Below are 23,542 nucleotides of genomic sequence, written 5' to 3'. Positions count from 1 at the left end.
ATGATCTCACGGTTCCTGAGTTCAAGCCCCCTATTGGGCTCTGTGCTGACAGCATGGAGTCTACTTGGAATTCTCTCTTTCCCTCTTTCTCTGCCCATTCCCTGGCTCTCTCTCTCTCTCTCAAAATAAATAAATAAACCTAAAAAATAAAAAAGGCATAGAGAATGGGAGAAATAACAACTTCAGAACTCATCAACGAATTAAAGTCTCATGCCTCAAAATTTTATGATTAAGATATGTGGTCACTAACAATCTTCTGGTTGCCCACAACTCTAATCAATCATCAACACAAAGAACATTTTCATAGTTCTAAATCTCCCTTTTCAGCAAGGGAATTAAAAGAAAAATGAACTATTGGGACTTCATCAAAATAAAAAGCTTCTGCCCTGCAAAGGAAATAATCAACAAAACCCAAAGGCAACCGACAGAATGGGAAAAGATATTTGCAAATGGCATCTCAGACAAAGGGCTAGTATCCAAAATCTATAAAGAACTCACCAAACTCCACACCCCAAAAACAAATAATCCAGTGAAGAAATGGGCAGAAAACATGAATAGACACTTCTCTAAAGAAGACATCCAGATGGCCAATAGGCACATGAAAAGATGCTCAATGTCACTCATCATCAGGGAAATACAAATCAAAGCCACACTGAGATACCACCTCATACCGGTCAGAGTGGCTAAAATGAACAAATCAGGAAACTACAGATGCTGGTGAGGATGTGGAGAAACGGGAACACTCTTGCACTATTGGTGGACTGTAAACTAGTGCAGCCGCTCTGGAACACAGTGTGGAGGTTCCTTCAAAAAGTAAAAATAGAACTACCCCATGACCCAGCAACAGCACTACTAGGAATTTACCCAAGGGATACAGGAATGCTGATGCACAGGGGCACGTGTACCCCAATGTTTATAGCAGTGCTTTCAACAATAGCCAAATTATGGAAAGAGTCTAAGTGTCCGTCAACTGATGAATGGGTAAGAAGATGTGGTTTATATATACAATGGAATACTAGTTGGCAATGAGAAAGAATGAAATCATGCCATTTGCAGCAATGCATATGGAACTGGAAGGTATTATGGTTAGTGAAGTAAGTTAGTCAGAGAAGGACAGATATCATATGTTTTCATTCATATGTGGATCTTGAGAAACTTAACAGAAGACCATGAGGGAAGGAAAGGGGAAAAAAATAGTTACAGAGAAGGAGGGAGGCCAACCACAAGAGACTCTTAAATACAGAGAACAAACTGAGGGTGGACAGGGGGGTGGGGAAGAGGGGAATATGGGTGATGGGCATTGAGGAGGGCACTTGGGATGAGCACTAGGTGTTGTATGTAAGCCAATTTGACAATAAATTATATTCATAAAAAACAAATATCCCTTTTCAATTTAGAAAATATGAATTTACAGGGAGGAAAAAAAGGGAATGTTTAAACTATTCTACAAGGCATTTGGCTCAATTAAAACTACAAGGCATCTTTTGGATCTGACAGTTTATTATGGTAGTGTTTCCTTATAGTATAAACAAGGTAGTCATAGTAGATTTCACCATTTCCAGTGTGGCTGGTAAATCAATACCTGGTCTACCATATTGAAACCTCCATGATAAAAGATAAAGGAGGATATTGGCTTGAGTTTCCCAGTAGCAGGTGCAACCTGTGGTCAGAGCTAGCCAAGGAGTAATCTGACTACTACAGTTCACAAAAATTAGCATAGGGATACACAAAGACTCTGCCCTTTGAAAGTCCAATTCATTTGACTCCTGTCTGCTTCTTACAAACCTATTGCTCCCATCCACCACCTCCAAATACATACACTTTGGGGGAATGGAAAGGGTGCTGCTCTAGAAGTTAGGCACTTCTGGGTTCTTGAGCAAATTACTTAATGTCTTTGGTTTCTCCTCCATGGAATGAGTAGTAAGTACTTTTCCTACTTTAAAAAAAACCTCTTTTAACGTTTATTTATTGTTGAGAGACAGGAAGAGACAGAACATGAGCATGGGAGGGGCAGAGAGAGGAGGAGACACAGAATCTGAAGCAGGCTCCAGACTCTGAGCTGTCAGCACAGAGCCCGACACAGGGCTGGAACTCACACACCGCAAGATCAGGACCTGAGCCGAAGTCAGACGCTTACCCGACTGAGCCACCCAGGCACCCCAGTACTTTTCTTATTTGAGACACAGAGGTTGGCCCCAGACTTCTTGATCCTAGACCACCCACTCAATATCCTGTCCTGGGGATTCCTCTTTTTACATAGCGATGGCTCTGCCTTATATAGCAAAGCATAAGCCTTCCATATCAAGTGCTATCCAATGGCCTCTCAGTTTTATATTTTTGGAAGGAAAGGCCCATGGGATATTTCTATTCTCCCAAGTTTTACCTTTGGAGAATAACAACATATTAAAGAAATACTTGAAAAGGATTTAAGATGCAAATCCACCTGATATATATATTTGTTTGTCAATAACACCTGTTACCAGATGGCTTCCACAGTACCATTTTAAAATGTCAACCTAGGGGCGCCTGGGTGGCGCAGTCGGTTGAGCGTCCGACTTCAGCCAGGTCACGATCTCGCAGTCCGTGAGTTCGAGCCCCGCGTCAGGCTCTGGGCTGATGGCTCGGAGCCTGGAGCCTGTTTCCGATTCTGTGTCTCCCTCTCTCTCTGCCCCTCCCCCGTTCATGCTCTGTCTCTCTCTGTCCCAAAAGTAAATAAACGTTGAAAAAAAAATTAAAAAAAAAATAAATAAAATAAAATAAAATAAAATAAAATAAAATAAAATAAAATAAAATGTCAACCTAAAAAGCTTTAGGTGCTAGTTTCCTTACAGGTGAAGGAGACAGCACAAGCTTTAATGGCTCTGGCAGGAAGATATCAAATGTGAATTTGGGCTGTGATGACCAGTTAATCCAAATTTCACCACTTTCACCCTCACTTTGGAAAGAGAACTCAACTACTGCCAGAGAGCTGTTACACCATTGTGCAGCCATGAGGATGCACCTTGAAGACCTCCCACTGCAAGGAGTGTTAACTGGCCAAGGGCCCCAGGGCTGTGTTCTGAAATCCATCCCTGTGTTCTGTCAGAGGCCACTACCACTGCCAGAGTGCAGCAGGGATACTCGAGCAAGCCCCTAGCTACTGACTTTGCTTGAAGACTTCCTGATGTCTTGGTTGCCTGTGTCTGCCTAGCAGACTAGTACACATCCACCAAACCTTGCTTTTTTTACTTGAAACATGACTTGAATCATGGCCTGATGATTCTCTCAGCCTTTTCCAGCTCCTTCCCTAATGCCTTCCATGTAGCCATTTCCCTTAATAATATCCTTGCACTTAAAAAAATTTTTTTTTCAACGTTTTTATTTTTATTTTTGGGACAGAGAGAGACAGAGCATGAACGGGGGAGGGGCAGAGAGAGAGGGAGACACAGAATCGGAAACAGGCTCCAGGCTCTGAGCCATCAGCCCAGAGCCCGACGCGGGGCTCGAACTCACGGACCGCGAGATCGTGACCTGGCTGAAGTCGGACGCTTAACCGACTGCGCCACCCAGGCGCCCCTATCCTTGCACTTTTAGTCCCATGTTGACATCTGCTTCTCAGAGGTCGAGACTAACATATCATTCATTTATCTATCCATCCATCCATCCATCCATCCATCCATTCATTCAAGAAATATTAATGGAGTTCCTACAATATTCCTAGCACTTTGTGCTAGGCACTGGGGATAGTGGTACAAGACTGAGATGGCCCTGAGATGGTCATAACCCTTCCTCTCAGGATCATAAATGCTTCTCTTTCTTTGGCTCTTACTTTGTGTGGGGCACTAAGGTAAGAGCACATCACATGCCTACTCTCATCTGCTTTTCACAACAACCCTTAAAGAAGATATTATTCTTGCTTCATGGATAAGGAAATTGAGATCTAGAAAGATTAAGTTGCCAGGGGCTTCCCTAATATAGGTAGCTTTTTCACTCCTAAATCATGTTTTTAACCATTAAGCTAGGATAGATCTCCCTCATTTGGGTAACAGTTCTGAGCACTTTTCTTCTGGTATTGTTTGCACATCCATTATCATCCATATAGTTGATTTTCCAAGGTCTGACTTCATTTATTCACTTTACATTATGAAAGCCAGGGAATCACTTATAGAAGAGGGACATGGTAATTCAGCACATTCTCGGTCCTACACTATTCCAAAGTCAGTTAATGATGACGTTGTTTAACTCATGTAGAAGAGGTTTCTCGCCTGGCGTGAGTTTCTAACTCATCTTCATCTATCACAAAGAAGATAGGAGAGGACAAACAAATCCCTTGGCTTCTCTGCTTTTTATCTTGGTCCCAGCTCAGCTCTGGAAAACTGATGGAAGCTGGTCACATGCATCCAAAGCTTTTCTCAGAAGCCAGCCAGGCCTACTGGAGGGTCAGCCATACCAACCTATGTGCCAACCCTTCTGAATACTGATGCAAACTCATACCATGATCTCCAAGGTCAGCTATGGTGTCTTCTATACTTGACTCAAGTGGGCCAAGATCCAAGGAAGGAATGGGCTGAGACTCAGGCAGGTTCTCTGAAGTCAGGTCATCAGATTCCTTGTGGAAGGTAATTAACAATTCATGAGAAGCTGATAGAAAAAAACGGCATTACCACAAATGAAACAATATTGTTTAGAAGACTATTTGGAAATAAAAGTCTGCCTAATCCTCTCCCTTAAACATGATACCATCTCAGATTTTAAGAAGGCAGCTTGAGATAAGAGAAACACCAATTAAGGTGACCTTAATCTTCTACACCATCAATTTCAGCTCCATGACTAGGGTGAGGCAGGAGGAATGGCCATGAACACAACTGAAGGGGGTACTCACTTTTAGGCTCCTGAAAGAGAAGGAGCGATCAGCAGCTAAGAACAAATACCCTCTTCAATTCTGCATCCAGGGTATCACATCTACCTCACCCTAGCCCAGCCCTGCTCAGTTTCCTCATCTCAGAAGTACAGCTGTTGCCTTGGATGACTTCCACGTTCTCTTCTAGCTTGAACGGTTCCATGATGCTGTGAATTCCAGTTTCCTAAAGAAAGAGATCTAAAAGACCACATGAAAGAATTCACACTTGGGTGCCTTGGGGGCTCAGTCAGTTAAGTGTCAGACTTTGGCTCAGGCCATGATTTCATGGTTTGTGAGTTCCAAGCCTCGCATTGGGCTCTCTGCTGTCAGTGCAGAGCCTGCTTTGGATCCTTTCTGTCCTTCCCCCACTTACACACACACTCTCTCTCTCTCAAAAATAAACAAACATTTAAAAAAAATGAAAGAATTCACACTTCGAAAAAAGTAAAATTCTCAAATGTATATATCGGTATTCCAATAGATCATTTTGCTTTTTTTTTTTCCAGTCTTTTTTTCAGTAGAGCTAATGTTGAACTGACCTATTTTCCTTGAAAAGTGGCTTTCATGGAGAACTACTCTGAGAGTATCTTATTAAAAACAGAAAGTTAAATTCAAACTAATCTTAAATGAATAAGCAAAACAAAGCTTGCCATACTGTGGTATGGCATTTGTGAAAACACAGTCATAAAATATTTTTAAGAAGTCCATTTTTTGTGCTGTATACTTGTTGCAGGAGGTGAAATTGGTTCCAAATTTGAAAGGATCACTGATAGCACACAGGCAACTTTAAGAACTTTAAGCACACAGAGACTGCGCGAAATGTGTTTTCACTTTTACATCAGAAATCATTGGAAAATCAGTACCTGGACCCTCAACGGACTTTGATTCACTAAGATTCTCTTTGAAAAAAACAGAATTGTCATAATTGCTTCTCTTAGCAAGAACTTGATCTGATCGTGGATTCCCATTATTATTTCATTCTTGGAGACCTGAACTGTTACGCACTTCTCCACAGAAAGCCATTTCTGGCCCCATCACAACTGGATGTGCCGCAGGATAAAAGAAAGATCAGGCTTCTCATGTGTATTACAGGAATCTAGTTTCTGTTTTGTTTTGTTTTGTTTTGAAGCTACCATCCTTTAAAGAAATAGTGCCTAACATGAATCCACATTCAACTATGCTTCCAGATTTCAACACCCAGGTTCAGCCAAGCAGAAAATGCCTGCCCAAATAAAAGGCCCCTGTCAGTTAGGGTCTGGAAAACAAAACAAGCTATTCTCCTAAACGCCTTGAAGAATTTTTATAACATGTTTAAGAAATGACAGAGCCAGCCCATTTTTCTCTCTTAACTCTGATTTTTATCTTATATGACTGCTTTTGAAATATAAGGTAGTTTGCTTCAGCTGGCAAAAAAAGGAAGAAGGAATTGAGAACAGAGCCCCAGTGAAATCAGGATGAAATGAAATCCTAAATATGTGTATGGGTGAAGACGGGAGCATTTTCCTCTTCCTTTTCTCTTCATCACGTTTTTCTTCAGCGTCTTGCATCTGATTAATCCAATTTGTTTCTTACACTTTATTTCATCTTTTCCAGCTCACTGGTGCTTTTCCTTGAGATGTTTAAAGCTTTCCAGTCCCTCTGCAAAGTGTTTAGCTTCCCATTTTCTCTCTCCTTTGTTCTTTGAGTATCATTAAACCTGCCTCACTCTGTGCCCATGAATATGATTAAATGTGTCTCTTGCCTGCTCAGGCCCCTCTCTTCATCCTCCTTCTGGGGCCAACAAGGAAGCCCAAGGTCACTTCCCCTTTATGTCTGTTCCCTTTAAATGCTTTTTTCCTAAACAGTCTATAAGAAAGTGTTCATCGGTGGCTTTTCCAAGCCTTCCTTCATCTGAAGGTGAATGGCTTTCAAGAGCACCAGTTCCTCTCCATTATTAATCAGAATGTGGTCCCACACCAGCAGGTCGGAATCACCAGGGAGCTTGTTAAAAATTCAGCACCCTATGCCCCATCCTAGACCAAACTAATCAGAATCTGCCTTTTAACAAAATCAACAGATGGTTTGGGTGAATTTTGAAGTTTGAGAAGCATTGCTGTAAGCCATAAGAATTTGGAGGAGAGGGGCACATGGGTGGCTCAGTCGGTGAAGCATCCAACTTTGGCTCAGGTCCTGATCTCGCAGTTCCTGGGTTTGAGTCCTGTGTCAGGCTCTGTGCTGACAGCTCAAAGCCTGGAGTCTGCTTCAGATTCTGTGTCTCCCTCTCTCTCTGCCCTTGCCTTACTTGCTCTCTCTCTCTCTCTCAAAAAATAAACATCAAAATAAAAAAAATTAAAGAATTTGGAGGAGAGCCAGTGGATTGCTCACCTGTGAGGTCAAAGAAGATTTTTCTGAAGAGAAGGTGACATTTGAAATTGAGAAGGTGGGATGCTAAAAATGTGCAGAAGGAAGTGGCTGAGAGAACTTCAGGAAATAGGGCAAGATACCCGGGGGTGGCTATGCAGCCCTGTCTGTAAGACTGAACCAGCTAGAAGATACTGTCTGCAAGAACCACGCATCTGCTCGCAACATTTCCTGTCCCCATCAATATGTAAACTTAGGAATGTGCCTCTGGAAAGCTCAGAGTCAAAGACGTTCATGACACTAAAACTCAGATGATCAAAGAATGAACCAACACCTCTGGACAAGCATTAGGCACTTCCCCTCCTGCTCCTTTTGCTCCTTGCTGATGGAAATGAGATAGAATTAGAAAGAACTAGGTAGACACTGGGAAGTTGGGGGTTGGGCTTCATGAGATCTTTATGAAATCCTTACTTTCCTTGTCTGAGTTGAGCCAAGATCTAGACTATCCTGTCTGGATCTCATGTTCTGTGGGATAATATACAATTAATAAAATCTCCCAAGATTCTGCCTGCCATAAGGTCTCAGTTTTTTTTTTTTTTTTAACATTTATTTATTTTTGAGACAGAGAGAGACAGAGCATGAATGGGGGAGGGTCAGAGAGAGAGGGAGACACAGAATCTGAAACAGGCTCCAGGCTCTGAGCTGTCAGCACAGAGCCCAACGCGGGGCTCGAACCCACGGACAGTGAGATTGTGACCTGAGCCGAAGTCGGACGCTTAACCGACTGAGCCGCCCAGGCGCCCCAAGGTCTCAGTTTTTAAAAACATGTTTATTTATTTGTTTGAGAGAGAGAGAGAGACAGAGAGAGAGAGAGAGAGAGACAGAGAGAGAGAGAGCGCGCGCATAGCCCAATGCGGAGCTCTATCAGTGCAGAGCCCAATGCGGAGCTCGAACTCACAAACCGTGAGATCATGAGCTGAGCTGAAACTGAGAGTCGGACACTTAACTGACTGATCCACCCGGCGCCCCCATATGGTCTCGGTTTTACCTTAAAGTTACTGCAGGATCCCCCAAGGATCCCAGCTTACAGAAGGACAAGATCACTTATAGTGTACAGGATCACTTATAGTGTATAGGATCACTTACAGTTGTTTAACACTGATAATAATATCCGAAATGAAAAAATAACTCACAAATTATTATTTTGAAAGGTCAATGAAGAAAAGCAAAAACATCAAGTAAATTATCAGACACTAAAATGTAAGATCATACTTGAAACTACATTTGTATTTGCCATACAGCAACTTCAGGAATAAAGAAAGTTATTTAGGTCTTATACAACAAAATATTACCACATCTGTACTTCTCAATTTCTAACCTCTGAGGATAAAATCCCTTTAACATTCCAGGGAAAATGTCCAGTTTTATTCAGATGATTAACAAGTAGTTTCACACACACTAACAAACACAGAATCTCTATAATCATGCCAGATTCCTCCCAAGGACCTTGGCAATTGGCAATTCTCAGTCCCATGGTAAAGAAAGCTGACAGACCTAGGAAAAGTCATGCACCTCCAGAAGTTATCATTTCAGGGCCTAAAAACTGGGGAGCTGAAGACAGGCACTCAGTGCTTGGAGGGGGCTCAGGTCCTTCCATGCAGTGGTGAAATCAAGACCTTTCTCCAAGTAGGGATCCAACACTGCTGCTGACTCCATCTCTTTCAGCCAGCAATTTCTCTGTTCACTAGGTTTCATGAGTGGGAATGATACCAACTCCCATGTCTCTCTGGGACCCACAACAGATCCCACAGCTGGCTTCACTTAATGGAGTGGGCAATGGGAGGAGAGTGGGGTGAGTGGGATTGAGCACATGTCAGCAGTGTCCCTACATTATCTGCTAAAGGGTCCAAGAAAGAGATACTCTTTTTTAAAAATGTTTATTTCTTTATTTTGAAAGAGAGAGAAAAAGAGTGAGCAGGGGAAGGACAGAGAGAGAGGAAGAGAGAGAGAATCCCAAGCAGGCTCCTCACTGCCAGTGCAGAGACCAACATGGGGCTTGATCTGAAAAACCTTGAGATCATGACCTGAGGCGAAATCAAGAGTCAGATGCTTAACCAACTGAGTTACCTAGGCACCCCAAAGGAGAGAAACTCTTAAGGTCAGAGAAGCCTGGGCCCCTCAACTGGTCCAACTTTGGATTTTCAGAAATCTATAACACTCACAACCACTAAATATTTCAGAAAGGTGGATTAACAAGTGATTCTAAGCTCTGCCTGGTTGAGAGTTTGGTGCTCTCTGATCACTGAGCTACAGCAGAGCTAGTGTCCCCAGACTCCAGGGATCATCCCACAGCTTCAGGGGGCTTGGTTCTTACTGCTAAAGAAAAAGAATCAGATGCAGAGATCTCCAATGAATGAAAAAACAGAATTTGAGACAGTAAAGTTCTCCATGAAAATGACTCCTTCCCATGTTGCTTTTACCAGAAGAGATAGGAAGTTGGAGTTGAAGTCTATTGTACAAATACGACCCTGAAGAAAGACTTCCTTAAATATCAGAGCCTATACCAAGACCCATGATGTTTTTAACCATTAGGGAAAATGGTATTTGTTATTCAGGAGCTTGGGATGCAGGGGACATGATTCAGGGTCCATTTCATGGGACTCCAAAACCCTACTTATTATTGGACTTCTAAGGTAATTATTCAAAGTTCAAAAGGGGTATTAACACAATGCACAATGATACAGACAGGAGACAAATAAAAAGTGAAAGAATAAAAGATAAGACAGAAAGAGAACGATGGACTAAAGAGGTAAAGCAACAAGAGCATGGCTGAAATTCAAAATTATATATGAACACAATTTGCTCTGCAAAGTCATAATTTTACTCCTCAGTTGTTCATTCCGTGCTGATTGAGTTATCCTGAACACAGTATGCACTTGGATGTTTTTGGATGAATCTATCAATCCATCTCTAAGTACAGCTGCTCTGAATTACTGTCATCACTAACCACTGGCCTATATTCTAAAATAAACCCTACTACCTCCTCCCTGAATGGGGCAAAGTTGGTCTGGATGCCTTTTTTCTCCCCTTTGTCCCTCTTCCTGCCTGATCAGCCACATGAATGTGATGAATCTGAAGCAATTCAAAGTCTGATGTGAAATTTAAAACAAGAGAGCACTTACATGGAGAACATCAATAGTTAGCTGCTCAGAGTTCCGAGATCTCAACTCTTGCATTCGTTTGTTATTTTCTTCATATTTCTCTTCTGCAAGCTTTCTGCAGATTTAAAGTGAATGTAGAAAAAACAGCTGCATTTTGCTAAAGCCACATCTATACTATGCAGGTAAGCGTGATCCCTGTTTCAACAGGCAAACCGGGGTGTTGGAAAACCAGGTCAATGGGTCTCTCCCTCATCAAGGAAAGTGCAGTGCAGAACCCACCTGATTCTCTTTTAAGCACACATGATAATGCTCTGGCTGCTCGTCCATCCTTAAGGCCCCTAAAATGAATGCCTGAGGCATGCCTCTGAGGCAAAAGAAGGTGGTTCTTTCTTTGATCCCTGGGCATTCTCTGTGGTGGCAAGGGTGTGCGCCCCTGACGTCCAGACAGTGCCCAGCACATACTGATAACTCGACTACTGTTCTCAGGATGAATTAACACACAAGGAGATTAGAGCTAGATGTCAAAGAATTTACGCAAAGAACTTGAGAGTCACTGTAAAGGGGAATTTTTCTCAGACACATTTTGTTTTGTGTGTAGTATAGAAGAATAGAAAGTAACAGACCTGCCACCAAACTGAAAGAAAGATTTGAGTTCTGGGGATTACTTGTGTGCTAATTTCGATTTATATTGTTGAAAAGTCACTGAACATCCCTGTAGTCAAATTTTGTTTATAAAGTGGATACATTATATCCCTTCTGACAATAGAGTCTTTTTATGACTGCACTCGAATCCTAAAATAATGATCAAAAACAATTCCAATGTAATTTATTCACAAAATTAGGACCAAACTTTAGTTAAAACCATTGCCTTTAAATAAGAAACATATTGAATGTCATGTGGAAGATGGATTACTTACTTTGTGTATAAAAAAGTTTTAATCTGAAACATAATTTGTAATATGCGTATAAGTTATTAAATTGCCTTTTTAATCTGTTCCTGTCAAAGATTTCATTTTCCTCTTACCCTCAAACAATGACATGAGTCATGGTACCGCAGGAATATTGCCATTCCCGAAGAGTTAGAAATAGGTCTGGGACTGTGACAGTGGCTCAAGGGATTTATGTAAATATATTTTCTCAGTAAAACCCATACTCAGTGGTGCTGTGGTTTGCAGAAACCAGTTTGCACTAGGTTCCCAAGAGCAGATTGTGTCCATATCTTCCAACTGAACATTCGATGATATCATACCGGTGGCCTGAAATTGGCCATCATGGGAGTATTTACACCCCCTGCCCCACAACCCCAGAGGTGGTTGTTAAACATTTACCAGCACACGACTACCCCTGATGCACTCTGACAGAAATACCTTTCCACACTGATTACAGAAAGCGTGTGTTAAGGGAAAAGAAGTAGTCTCACCGATTCTTCCTTGGTTCCTCATGATACGCACAGCAAGTGCGAGAATACCTCTAAATCCTCTTTCAGATATGCTACCAAGGTCACAAAATGAACAGATTTGACTTTCAGGTCTTTTCTGTCTCTCTAGTTGTTAGTTGGGGCTTCTAAACTACTAAAAAGTTGGCAGAGGAACAAAGAAGAAGAATGAGGAAACTGGATAATCTACCAACTGAAAAATCTGTCTTTCAGAAATCGGGAGTCTAGGTCTCTTTGGAATTTTCCCTTTTCACGCAAATACTTTAATTCCTAGTGATACTGTCCACCAGCAGCCCGCCTTGAGCATTGACTTTTCAAAGGGTTTCACTTGGAAGAACAGAGCTGCTTCCAATCTGCTTCCTAAAGCCAACAATTTCCTGCTGGGACATTCTTCTCCCTATAGACCAGCTAGGTCTCCTGGCAGAGGGAGTACAGCAAACATCTGGGGAGTGAGGACAAGATAGTGAAGCCACCCTCTTCACTCTCTTGCTGGCATATGTACAAGAGGTGTCAGAGGCGCCTGGGTGGCTCAGTCGGTTGAGTGTCCCACTTCAGCTCAGGTCGTGATCTCGCAGTTTGTGAGTTTGAGCCCCACGTTGGGCTCTGTGCTGACAGCTCGGAGCCTGGAGCCTGCTTCAGATTCTGTGTCTCCCTCTCTCTCTGCCCCTTCCCTGCACATGCTCTGTCTCTCTCTGTCTCTCAAAAATGAATAAACATTAAAAAAATTTTTTTTAATTAAAAAAAAAAAAGAGGTCTCAGCAACAATGAGGCTTCATTTGTAGGCTAGCTCTATATTTTCATCACTAATTACCTCCCTGATAGTCAACCTTTCTTTGCACCCAAGACTGAAAGCCTGACATTAATGGTGGCTGGCATCCAATAACCACCTATGGCTGAAATAACCGTCTTTTGAGGGGACGAGTAAGTGATGAAACAAATATAAATGCGTATATGCATTTTGATTTCTTGTTTTTGCTTTTGCTTTTCTTTAGTAAATTCCTTTGGAGTCCTGTGAAGTGGCCAGAGTCCAAGGTACCCTAAGGAAAGGCAACTTACTTCAGCTTCCTGGCCTTCTCATCAGCTGCCTGGAGCTTCCTCAGCCGCATCCTTTCTCTTGGTGTCATTTTCTGGACTTCAGACAGCGCCCGCAGAGTCTGCAGGTGGATCTTTTTTTGCCTATGAATAATAAAGATCCCCCACATGCAGCTCATCCCAAACACGCTCAGAAAAATTAAACAAATATTTTACAGAAGTATCATTACATTACCGAGAAGGGGGAAGCATCTGGAGACAGGCCAGGCAAAAACTAATAAACTCAGGGTAGGTAATGAGCCAACCAGGACTGTGGTTAATTGGCAATATTTTTCAAATTAGACTTTTGTTTAAAAGCAAATTACATATTTAACAAATTTCTGCTCATTTCATTGCCTATGACTGCTTTTTATAATGTAAGGATCAAATTAGGATCTTGGCCATCAAGGAATAAATGGACTGGCAGACTAATTCAACCATGTGCATAGGATATACTTTGGAATTAGGCAGGGTTTGAACCCCATCTCTACCACATATCAGCTCTGTAGCCTTGGGCGAGTTACTAAACCTCAGTTTTCTCATCTGTAAAGCACAGGCTATGGTGAGTACTATATGAGATAACGTATATACAGTATGTGACACATAAAAGGCCCCATATGGTAGTATTTTAGTAGCTACATTTTGTTGACGATGTTGTAAATTCTATGCTTCATACAGTAGGTAAGCATGGCACAGTGGTTATCACACAGATTAATAACAGTCTCTGGGTTCAAATATAGTGCCCAGGTTACATGTATAGGCCCTCAGGGGGTAATGTTTTAGGCATGTTCCTATAACTTAGTTTCCTTGAGTTGCTAATTATTCTTTCCCGAATGCCTGGATTCTTATTTTATTTTATATTAAGTTAGAGATGTGACAGTAGTGGATATTTTTAAAACACTAGACTAATCTTGGCTATGACTTTGTACTGCAACTGTGAAATAGTTTACCTGATGGCGCTTACAATTAAAGTTACTTAACCTCTCTATGATCATTAAAATAATAATAATAATAATAATGACACTTAAGTCATAGGGTTCTTGTGAGTTTCAATGAGTTGACTCATGTAAAGTGCTTATAACAAAGCCAAACACCCCCAAAAATATTAGTCAATATTATTATTTAAGAGCCTCTTTCTTCAGGTAAAGAAATGTGCTTACATTACTCATGTATTGAAAGATCTGCAACCATATTCTCAATGACCTTTGTTTCTGTGCCTGACTTGGTCAGGGCCTGATACTGCAGAATGGCTTTTGTATTCAACTCCCTCCTTAAAAAACACTAGAGAAGTCTCCTCTATTTCATTTATTCCCACTCTAGTCTTTATTATTTTGTAATAATTCTAATTATTTTGGAATATTTTGTGTAATTATAATGGCTACTTGTAGATAGCTCTTATCCCTCTGGAATACAGTTGGAGCCTCTAGAAGACACAAAATTTTCTGGAATATACATCCTTTATTTTGTAAGATCAAATAGAGATCCCTAAAACATAGTCATACATAGTGAAAAAAGTGACAACTTGAAATCATATTTTATGATGAGAAAGACCACCCAAACAATTGGATTCCAGCACACTTTAATTGTAAGTGCCATCAGGTAAACTATCTCACAATTGCAGTGCAAAGTAATAGCCAAAATTAGTCTAGTATTTAAAAAATACCTACTACTCTCACATCTCTAGTTTAAAATAAAATAAAATAAAATAAGAATCCAGGCATTCGGGAAAGAATAATTAGCAACTCAAGGAAAGTAGGTTTCTCCTAGTTAGCCCCTGAGGTACAGGCTATTTTAACTGGAAATCATGCATTAGACAAAGACTTTGAGGAACCAGTTTCCTCAGTTTGAATGTGAAACTGGAAAACAGTGCAGTTGAAAACCACTGGACTAAGGGGTAGAGTAACATATCTGTGTTATTTGGCCTTGAAGATTAGGCTAATGAGGGCTACTGTTCCCACCTACAGCCTTGCACATCTCTACCTTTGCACAGGGTCATTAAAAATTAAATAGAGAGTTCCTTCAGCAAAACTGTAGATTTGGTCTTTATAAGTGGTGCTCCCTGGAGTTGTGCAGTCCACAGCCTGAAGGGCGATACATGGCTGTTCAGAAGTAACCTAGTATTCTATGCTCTTGTATGGTATAGCACAGAAATTTTGAATGAGGTAGGAGAGAGAAGTTAAATAATTATGGGGGCGCCTGGGTGGCCCAGTAGGTTAAGCGTCTGACTTCGGCTCAGGTCACGATTTCGTGGCTCGTGAGTTCAAACCCCACACTGGGCTCTGTGCCCAGAGACTGGAGCCTGCTTCAGATTCTGTGACTCCCTCTCTCTCTGCCCCTTCCCTGCTCACACTCTGTCTTTCTCCCTCTCAAAAATACATACAAACATTAAACAAATTTTTTTTAAGAAATAATTATGCTTGTTGGGGCATCTGGGTGTTCAATCAGTTGAGCGTCTGACTCTTGGTTTCAGCTCAGGACATGATCTCACAGTTCACAGGATTAAACCCTGCACTGGGCTCTGCATTGGCAGCACAGAACCTGCTTGGTATTCTCTCGCTCTCTCTCTATCTGCCCCTCCCCGACTTGTGCTCTCTTCATAGTTATATATCTCTATATTTATAAATGAACTTTCAAAAAATAGTAATAATTATATTTGTGAAAAACACATTCTCTAGTTATATGTGTATCTGAAGAAATAAATTTTGGCTTATTTTCAATTGTCCTAGGACTTTACAATGTTGTCTTCTCAATAGATACTCTGCCAGTTCCTGTTAAACAAACAAGATGTGAAAACCATTTATGCTTAATATAGAAGGTTCATTAGCATAAATATCACTAAATGTTTGAGATATTAATTTCTCTATATACTTACAAGGCAACTGCAGAGCTACCCTGCAGATCTGTAAGCTGTGCAGTGGTTTAAAACTTTTATAATTCAATTTGCTACCACCTGGGGCAAAGGGGCTTTGGAACGCCAAGATACTGAAGCTCCTTAATTTCTTGGCAAGACTTAAGTGAATTCTAGGAAACTCCAAGCAGTCAGCTTAGCACTAATAGATTTTTAAAGACAAATGCATTTAACATTTATGCTCAATGGGCTTTTTAAAAACAAGCAATTACTTACATGGCATTAATTATCTGAGCAGCCTCCTCCTGACAATTCAAATTCTTGTCTTCCAGAGTCATCTCCGAATATCTACACATCAGGTGCTAAAATAGAAAACAACCCTGATGCATCTTAAATACTCCTCTTCAGGGATGAAAGGGCATAAAACTACCAGGGGTCTTTTCTGATGTGCAGTATTAATGACCATGCCTGGGAGCTTGAAAATAAAACCCACTGGTAACTATTTTTCCTTCTATAAAGGGTTACAAAAAATTGCATGGTAGCTTACGCAGCTTATACTTGTCTCTCCAAGTTCATCTTGCACTGCCTGCTCTCTCCCTGCTACCCACCACGGGCAGGCCTCCCATCAGCTCCATGAACACACAGGCTCTCCCCGGCCTTGGGTCCGTGTCCCCACTCCTGGGGCCAAGACTAGGGTGGGACAGAACGAGGCACTCACTGCAGGTGCAAAACTGAAGGGGCACCAAAAGACTCAGTAACCAAGATAAGTCATATTTTAAGGCAATATTATGAAAAATCAAAATTAATGCAAAAAGCCATGGAGAATACAATATCAAATGTTTACATCTTGCCATTTGCAACATGGATGGATCTAGAGGTATAATGCTAAGTAAAGTAAGTCAGAGGAAAACAAATATCATATGATTTCATTCTTATGTGGAATTTAAGAAACAAAACAAAGGAAAAAAGAGACAAACAAACAGACCCTTAAGTATAGAGAACAAACTGCTGGTTGCCAGGTGGGTGGGGGATGGGGAAACGTGACGAGGATTAAGAGTACACTTACTGTGCGATGAGCACTGAATAATGTACATACAGAACTGGTGAATCGCCGTATTGTACACCTGAAGCTAATATAACTGTTAACTTTATGTTAATTATACTAGAATTAAGAAAATAAAATAAATAAAACTTTATAAAGACAGGACCCAACCCTGAACATGCACCAGACTACCTCATTTGCATCACCCTAATCCCAGCCCTGTTGGATCCCGTCTTTGAATTTTTGATATTTTGTTACCATGGACTTTTAGAATTTTTAAAATGTTTATTCATTTTTTGAGAGAGAGACAGAGTGTGAGTGGGGGAGGGGCAGAGAGAGAGAGAGGGACACACAATCAAAAGCAGGCTCCAGGCTCTGAGCTGTTAGCACAGATGGGGGGCTCAAACCTAGGAAACGTGAGATCATGACCTAAGCCAAAGTTGAATGCTCAATGAGCTGAGCCATCCAGGCGCCCTATTAATTTGGATTTTTTACAAAATGTTTATTTTTTTATTTTGAGAGGGGTGGGAGTGGGGCAGAGAGAGAGAGAGAGAGAGAGAGAGAGAGAGAGAATCCCAAGTGGGCTCCATGCTGTCAACACAGGGCCCAACGCAGGGCTTGATCCCATGACCCTGGGATCATAAGCTGAGCTGAAATCGAGAGTCGAATGCCCAACCAATTGAGCCACTCAGGCGCCCCTAATTTGGATTTTTTAAACACTGCAATCAAATGTTATTTATCCTGATTACTGAGTTTTTGATGGTCTCTTTAATTTTGTCCAAGGGCAAATGCCTTACTCACCTCACGCTAGTCCCAGCAGATCCCCTTGGATTCCTTTCAACTTTTTTTTTTTTGGTATGCTCACAGCCCCATCAGGGTGGTTTTGATCCCAACAGTTAGTACCTGTGCCTCTTTTTCAGCGGCCTGCCCTTAGGCTAATGGAACTGGCTTTGCATAGGGAAAGTTATACATAGCGAAAGCCAAAAGTCCCTGGAAACTTCTACCTCCCTTCCATCCCCTGTCCTGCTCACCCCACTTTTCCTCAGGGGCTTCTGTAGAGAGCACATTGTTGCATAAGAACCCTTCCCTCCATGTCTCCCTTTAGAAACATAATCTGACTCTGGGCTCTGTCCCAGCTAATTCCCTGTGATTCCAACATTCTCTCAGGCTCTTTACATGTCTGGGTGTTTTTCACCATCTCACTGGTAGAGAAATGTAACCGACTCTTTCTTTGACCACCAAAGCCATCCCCTTCCCTTACTTTACAGCATCCTGTGTGCTTTCTTCCTAGTGTTCCTGATAATGTATGATTACTTTTTCTTGGGTACTGGGTCCTCTTCCCAGCAATCAAATTGCAAAATACGGGAGCCATAGGCCTTCCTTTCAGCACCTCCAGCATCAGCACTGTGACCAGCACACAACTGATGGGTGCACATCAAGTCAGCATCCTTGTTTCCTGCCAACGTAGAAACTGGACGCGGACGAAAAAGTGTGCCCATGTTTGAAGGTGAATGACTGTTTGTGGGTCCACTTAAAATTAGTCATAAAATTAAAGGAAATTTGCCTGAGGCACTCACAAAAGCCTAATTTAAAAAACAAGAACAAAAACAAAAATCTCCAATAGGGTACCGTTTGCTTTTTTCTTACCACCAGAGGTAGATTCTCTGCATCAAAATTTCTAATCTACAGGAAAACAAAATAAATTCACCTGATCAATAAAATGGATTATTAAGACCCATAACAAAGGAGTGGAATAACAAAGACTCAGTGAAAACCCCAGATTTTAGTAGTATTAGTAGCGCATTCTTGCCTTAGCAGAAATATATTTGCAAAGTAAACCAAGAGCTCTATGGGTCAATGTTGAGTTTGGGCCAAAAATTACAATCCTAACTTCTCATATCTGGGGCTCCAGGTAACTGTGGAGTTCACACACCTTCTTTTCCAAATAGATTGTCTGACTAATAATATCCCTCAGCTTAAAAAAAAAAAATCTTATTTCTCCTTTCTCACTGATTCTTGATGCATCTTATTCTCACAGCATATCTTCAAGTTCTAGAATGTATATAAATGCTAATACAGGTTTCCCAGTATCCCTTCCATTTTAAATACCTGTAGTTGTTCATCAATGTAAGGAATTTTTAAAATTTCTATAGCAGATGGTCTCAATGAAGGACTCTTGTTCAACATGCTGTAATGTTTAAAAAGAAAATTATTTTAAGAAAAGAAAAAGAAAAAAGAAAAGAAAAAGAAAATTATTTTTCAAATGAACTAAAATATAAGTACAATTTAAAATTGTTTTTGTGGCAACATATTTATTTCCATACCGTTCCATGATGGTATTCAGTTCTCTTGGGTATCTCTGGGGGAGAGAAGGCGTGTCACCTTCAACAATTTTTAAAACAATGGACAAGAAATTGGAGCCAGTGAACGCATGGTTCATGCAGCACATCTCATATAAAATGCATGCCAGAGACCTAAAGACAAAGTCAAAGAAATTAAATAAGGAACAAATGCCCTATTTTAAATTTGATCACCATATAAAACCTTGGATGTATCAGGGCATTGGTTGTGAGACACTAACATATCCTTTGATTTTTTTGTTTGTTTAAAAGCTTCAGTACTATATTTCTTTTCCATTTAAACACATGTTTAATAAATGAAGAGGGTAAAGTGAAAAAAAAAAAACCTTACAAAATGTTAAGTCTGAATGACCACTTTTTGTCAGAGGAAAACAAACAAACCTACTATGTCTGCACACAGTAGGGTAAATAAACATTTGATCAATGTAGTAAAGAACCTCTATGAAGGAACAATAAAATACAGCTAAATATCTTTCTAAGGCAGTTTTGTTAATTATATACAAAACAAAATTTTAATTTATCAGCCTAAACTTCCCTCAAATGTGTATCCAAGCATTTTGAAAAGGAAGCTGGCATTCTTTATTAGTTTTCTGAATAGAATCCATTTACAAGTAGGGTGGAAAAGCAGCTACTTGTAGCTCACATTAAAATGTATATAATTCTCCCTTTGAGGGTATGAAATAAGAGTATTAAAATTCTAGATCAGTCTGACACTGATAGGATTAACCATGCAAATCAGTAACCTCTAAACCAGCAGAATAATCTTTTAAATAACTCTGCATCATTAAGAAAAGGGGGAAATCTTGCCTGAACTTAATATTAAGAAAGAACTGTACTTCTCCTAAATTAATGGATTATTTTTAATCTCATGAGTATTTTGGATTATGTAACTAGCCAGGTCTCTCTTTTCATGTTAGTTGCTTGAAAAATCAGGAATAAACTTACAACCAACCTTGTGTAAGTTGTGTTTTATGTAACTTTAAACACTGTCCCACTTTCTTATAAAAGGTAGTGTCTGTATAAATAAATATATACATGAATACTATCATTTTAACCATTTTGTGGGTATCATAAAAATGTTCACTAATAAGAGAATCCTGGATATACTGAATACAATGAGATGTTTCTGTTTCAGTACATAACAGTAACACTAAACATTTCTATCTAATTGGTACTTTACATATATTACAAAGCAACTTCCAGATATAACTAAACAGAATCTCATAACTTCATAGTGACGTACAGCCACTATATTTTTCCCATGCAACCTGGCTCTAAGAAGTTAAACGGCTTGTTCAAATTCATAAGGTATTTTCTCTTCCACATTCTAGACTATTTTTATTACAGAACGCCAGAAAGAAGGAGGATGTTAGGATAAAACCCATGATAGTGACTAGAACACCAAGATCAATGTAAATATTATAAATTATGAAAATTAATTTTGTACCCATCCATAAGACTATTAAATAACGTAGCACATATTTAGGTTTCTATACTAGGAAAAATTTCCTTCAATAAATGTGAAATAAAGACATTTTTAGACAATCAAAAATTAAGAGAATTCATTGCCAGCAGGACAGCACTAAAAACAATCCCCAAATGGAATTCTTCAACTTGAAGAAAAATGACTCCAGGCAGAAACAAGGAATGCAGGGAGGGTCACACCTGTCAGAATGGCTAAAACTGACAACACAAGAAACAACAGGTGTTGGTGAGGATGCGGAGAAAGGGGAACCCTCTTGCACTGCTGGCGTGAATGCAAACTGGTGTAGCCAGTCTAGAAAACAACATGGAGCCTCCCCAGAAAAGTTAAAAAAAGAACTATCCTATGATACAGCAATTGTACTACTAGGTATTTACCCGAAGGATACAAAATTGCATATTTGAAGGGGTACTTGCACCCAAATATTTAGAGCAGCATTGTCAACAATAGTCAAACTATAGAGAGGGCTCAAGTATCCATGGACTGATGAATAGCTAAAGAAGATGTGATATGTATGTATCAATACATATTGAAAGTTTATGCTTTTATTTTGACATTGAGAACAAGATAAGTATGCGTACTATCACTACTTCTATTCAATATTGTAATGAAAGTGCTATTCAGAACAATAAGGCCAGAAAAAGTTAAATGAAAGTGTGTGTGTGTGTATAAAATGACAAATAAAAATACAAATATACAGTAATTATGTTAAATGTAAATGTATAATGTTTCAATTAAAAAGACTATCAGACAGTAAAAATTATATATATAAAGATTAGAAAAATATATTAAACTGTCATTAGCATGTCAACATGGTTATGTACACAAAAGGTCATTTCAATAAGCCTGTGACAAACATTTAAAAAACGAAATGCATAATGCCATTTACATTAACATCATACAGTGTCAAACACCTAGGAATAAATCCAATGAAAGATATACACCCTACACTGTAAACCACAATCCAATGTTAAGAGAAATTAAAGAACCAATAAAGGGGGGGGGGCCGGGGGGGAGGGGGAGAGATCCACATGTGTGGTTTGGAGGAGTCAAAATAATGAAGATGTCGATTTTTCCCAGAATGACCTATAGACTCAATGCAGTATCAATCAAAATCCTAGCAGACTTTTTGTGGGAATTGACAAACTGATTCTAAAACTTACATGGAAATGCAAAGGGACTAAGATAGACATGGTACATTGGAGGTCTTATATTATCAAATACCAAGATTCATTATAAAGTTACATTACTTATGAAAATGTGATATTAGCAAAGAAGAAAAAATAGACCATGGAATGAAACAGAGGGCTCAAAAACAGATCCACACAAATTCAGTCACTTGACTAATGCAAAGACAAACTGCACTATGGTAAAGGAAAAAAAATGATCCTTTTAACAAATTATGCTTGGCCAACTGAATACACATATGGAAAGTGATATATGTGGACTACTATCTCACACCAGACACATGCACAAAAATCACCAATTTTTACTATGAAAAATAAGATCATAAAGCTTGTAAAAGAAAACAAGAATATCTTCCTGATCTGGGGACAGGCAAAGACTTCCTAAACAAAACATAAAAAAACACTGGCAGTAATGTTATGCACTGATAAAATGGACTCCATTATAATTAGGAACTTCTATTCATGAAAAGACACCACTAAGAGTGAAAAGGAAGAAACAGAGTAGGAGAAGACATTGCAGCTCAAATATTCATCAAAGACTGGTATCCAGAACTGGTTAAAGTTCATTAATTTATTAATTACAACTCCTACCAATCAATAAGAAAAAGGAGAGAACCCAATGGAAAAATGGACAAACGACTTGAAGAGACGCTAAATGGCCCCAAATCATGAGACGTTTGACATCATCAGTCATCAGAGAAAATGCAAATGAAAAGCACAGTGCAGCACCACTATACACTTTCACCGTAAGAATTGGTGAAAATGAAAAAGACAATATCAAGTCAGTACTTGTTACACTATGAGAAAAGTTTTCTTAACAAAAAGAGAGGGGAAGGCTACACATTACTAGTAAAATATAATCATCAAATCGAATCAAATGCTTTTATTTGGGTGGATATGTGTAAAATATTTGTGTGTTATCAACTCTGCCCCAATATGCTGACTTATTTTCCCCAAAGAAGAGTCTAATTTGAACCTTGAGAATGTTTAAAATAGTACAGCTACAGGTCTATCAAGATTTGCTAATTCTAAACTCTCATTGTATTAGTGAGAAAACCAAAACTCAGAGAAAGGAAGTAATTTGCCCAGAAAGGTGCCATATTAGATCAGCTTGTTTGGTGTTGGTATTGTTCTCATTCAATATATCTTAAAAATATTTTCTAAAAAATTTACACTCACTACATACACTCTGCTATGTAATCTAATGTACATGTAGTAATTTTAACACTGAAAAAAAGGAATGAAACTACTCTAAGTGTAGAAGGCTATCAATCACTCAGCACCCACATACTCTTCTGAGGATTTAATTCAGCTCCTCCTGTGGGCTCAGAGTCTTCTTCAGGCCTTGGGTTAAAAGCACAACAAAGCCAGATAATCTCTCCTGGCTCTGATAGGTTGAAAGGGCTGGATGAAAGCAACAATCTCTGACACAGGACATTTTGAGCTGACTTGGGAGCAGACTATTATATTATCTCTATCAATAATACAAATGGTAACAATAATAATTGTAATCAGAAAAATACTAGCTGAGGGGCGCCTAGGTGGCTCAGTCGGTTGGGCAACTGACTTCGGCTCAGGTCATGATCTCGCGGTCCGTGAGTTTGAGCCCCGCATCGGGCTCTGTGTTGACAGCTCAGAGCCTGGAGCCTGATTCACATTCTGTGTCTCCCTCTCTCTCTGACCTTCCCCCATTCATGCTCTGTCTCTGTCTCTAAAATGAATAAACATTAAAAAAA

The 23,542-nt window shown here is 39.8% G+C and overlaps 1 protein-coding gene and 1 long non-coding RNA gene across 10 annotated transcripts in view; one reads left to right on the top strand and one right to left on the bottom strand.

The window, feature by feature from the left end:
- The window catches only part of NEK11 (NIMA related kinase 11), a 281,184-nt gene that overhangs the window by 150,687 nt on the left and 106,955 nt on the right, over window positions 1–23,542 (bottom strand). For 5 of the 9 annotated variants that reach the window (XM_040480179.1, XM_040480177.1, XM_040480183.1 and 2 more), the window contains 7 exons: window positions 19,101–19,250; window positions 18,886–18,964; window positions 18,424–18,459; window positions 16,011–16,096; window positions 12,872–12,991; window positions 10,402–10,495; window positions 4,474–4,588 (listed from right to left, as the gene is read on the bottom strand). In XM_040480179.1, coding sequence (XP_040336113.1) covers window positions 4,474–4,588; window positions 10,402–10,495; window positions 12,872–12,991; window positions 16,011–16,096; window positions 18,424–18,459; window positions 18,886–18,964; window positions 19,101–19,250 — 680 coding nt within the window. The remainder of the gene's footprint in view (window positions 1–4,473; window positions 4,589–10,401; window positions 10,496–12,871; window positions 12,992–16,010; window positions 16,097–18,423; window positions 18,460–18,885; window positions 18,965–19,100; window positions 19,251–23,542) is intronic. The other 4 variants (XM_040480180.1, XM_040480181.1, XM_040480182.1 and 1 more) reach the window with 1 other exon arrangement.
- On the top strand, window positions 12,887–18,219 carry LOC121033668 (uncharacterized). The gene is made up of 3 exons (XR_005792054.1): window positions 12,887–12,975; window positions 16,067–16,229; window positions 18,068–18,219. It is a non-coding gene; the product is annotated as an uncharacterized LOC121033668 (long non-coding RNA).

The sequence above is a fragment of the Herpailurus yagouaroundi genome, unplaced genomic scaffold (genome assembly GCF_014898765.1).
Source record: "Herpailurus yagouaroundi ecotype Mexico unplaced genomic scaffold, PumYag 159, whole genome shotgun sequence".
NCBI classification, from domain to species: domain Eukaryota; kingdom Metazoa; phylum Chordata; class Mammalia; order Carnivora; family Felidae; genus Herpailurus; species Herpailurus yagouaroundi.
The sequence above is the reverse complement of the archived record's forward strand: the minus strand, read 5'-3'. Positions and strand labels throughout refer to the sequence as shown.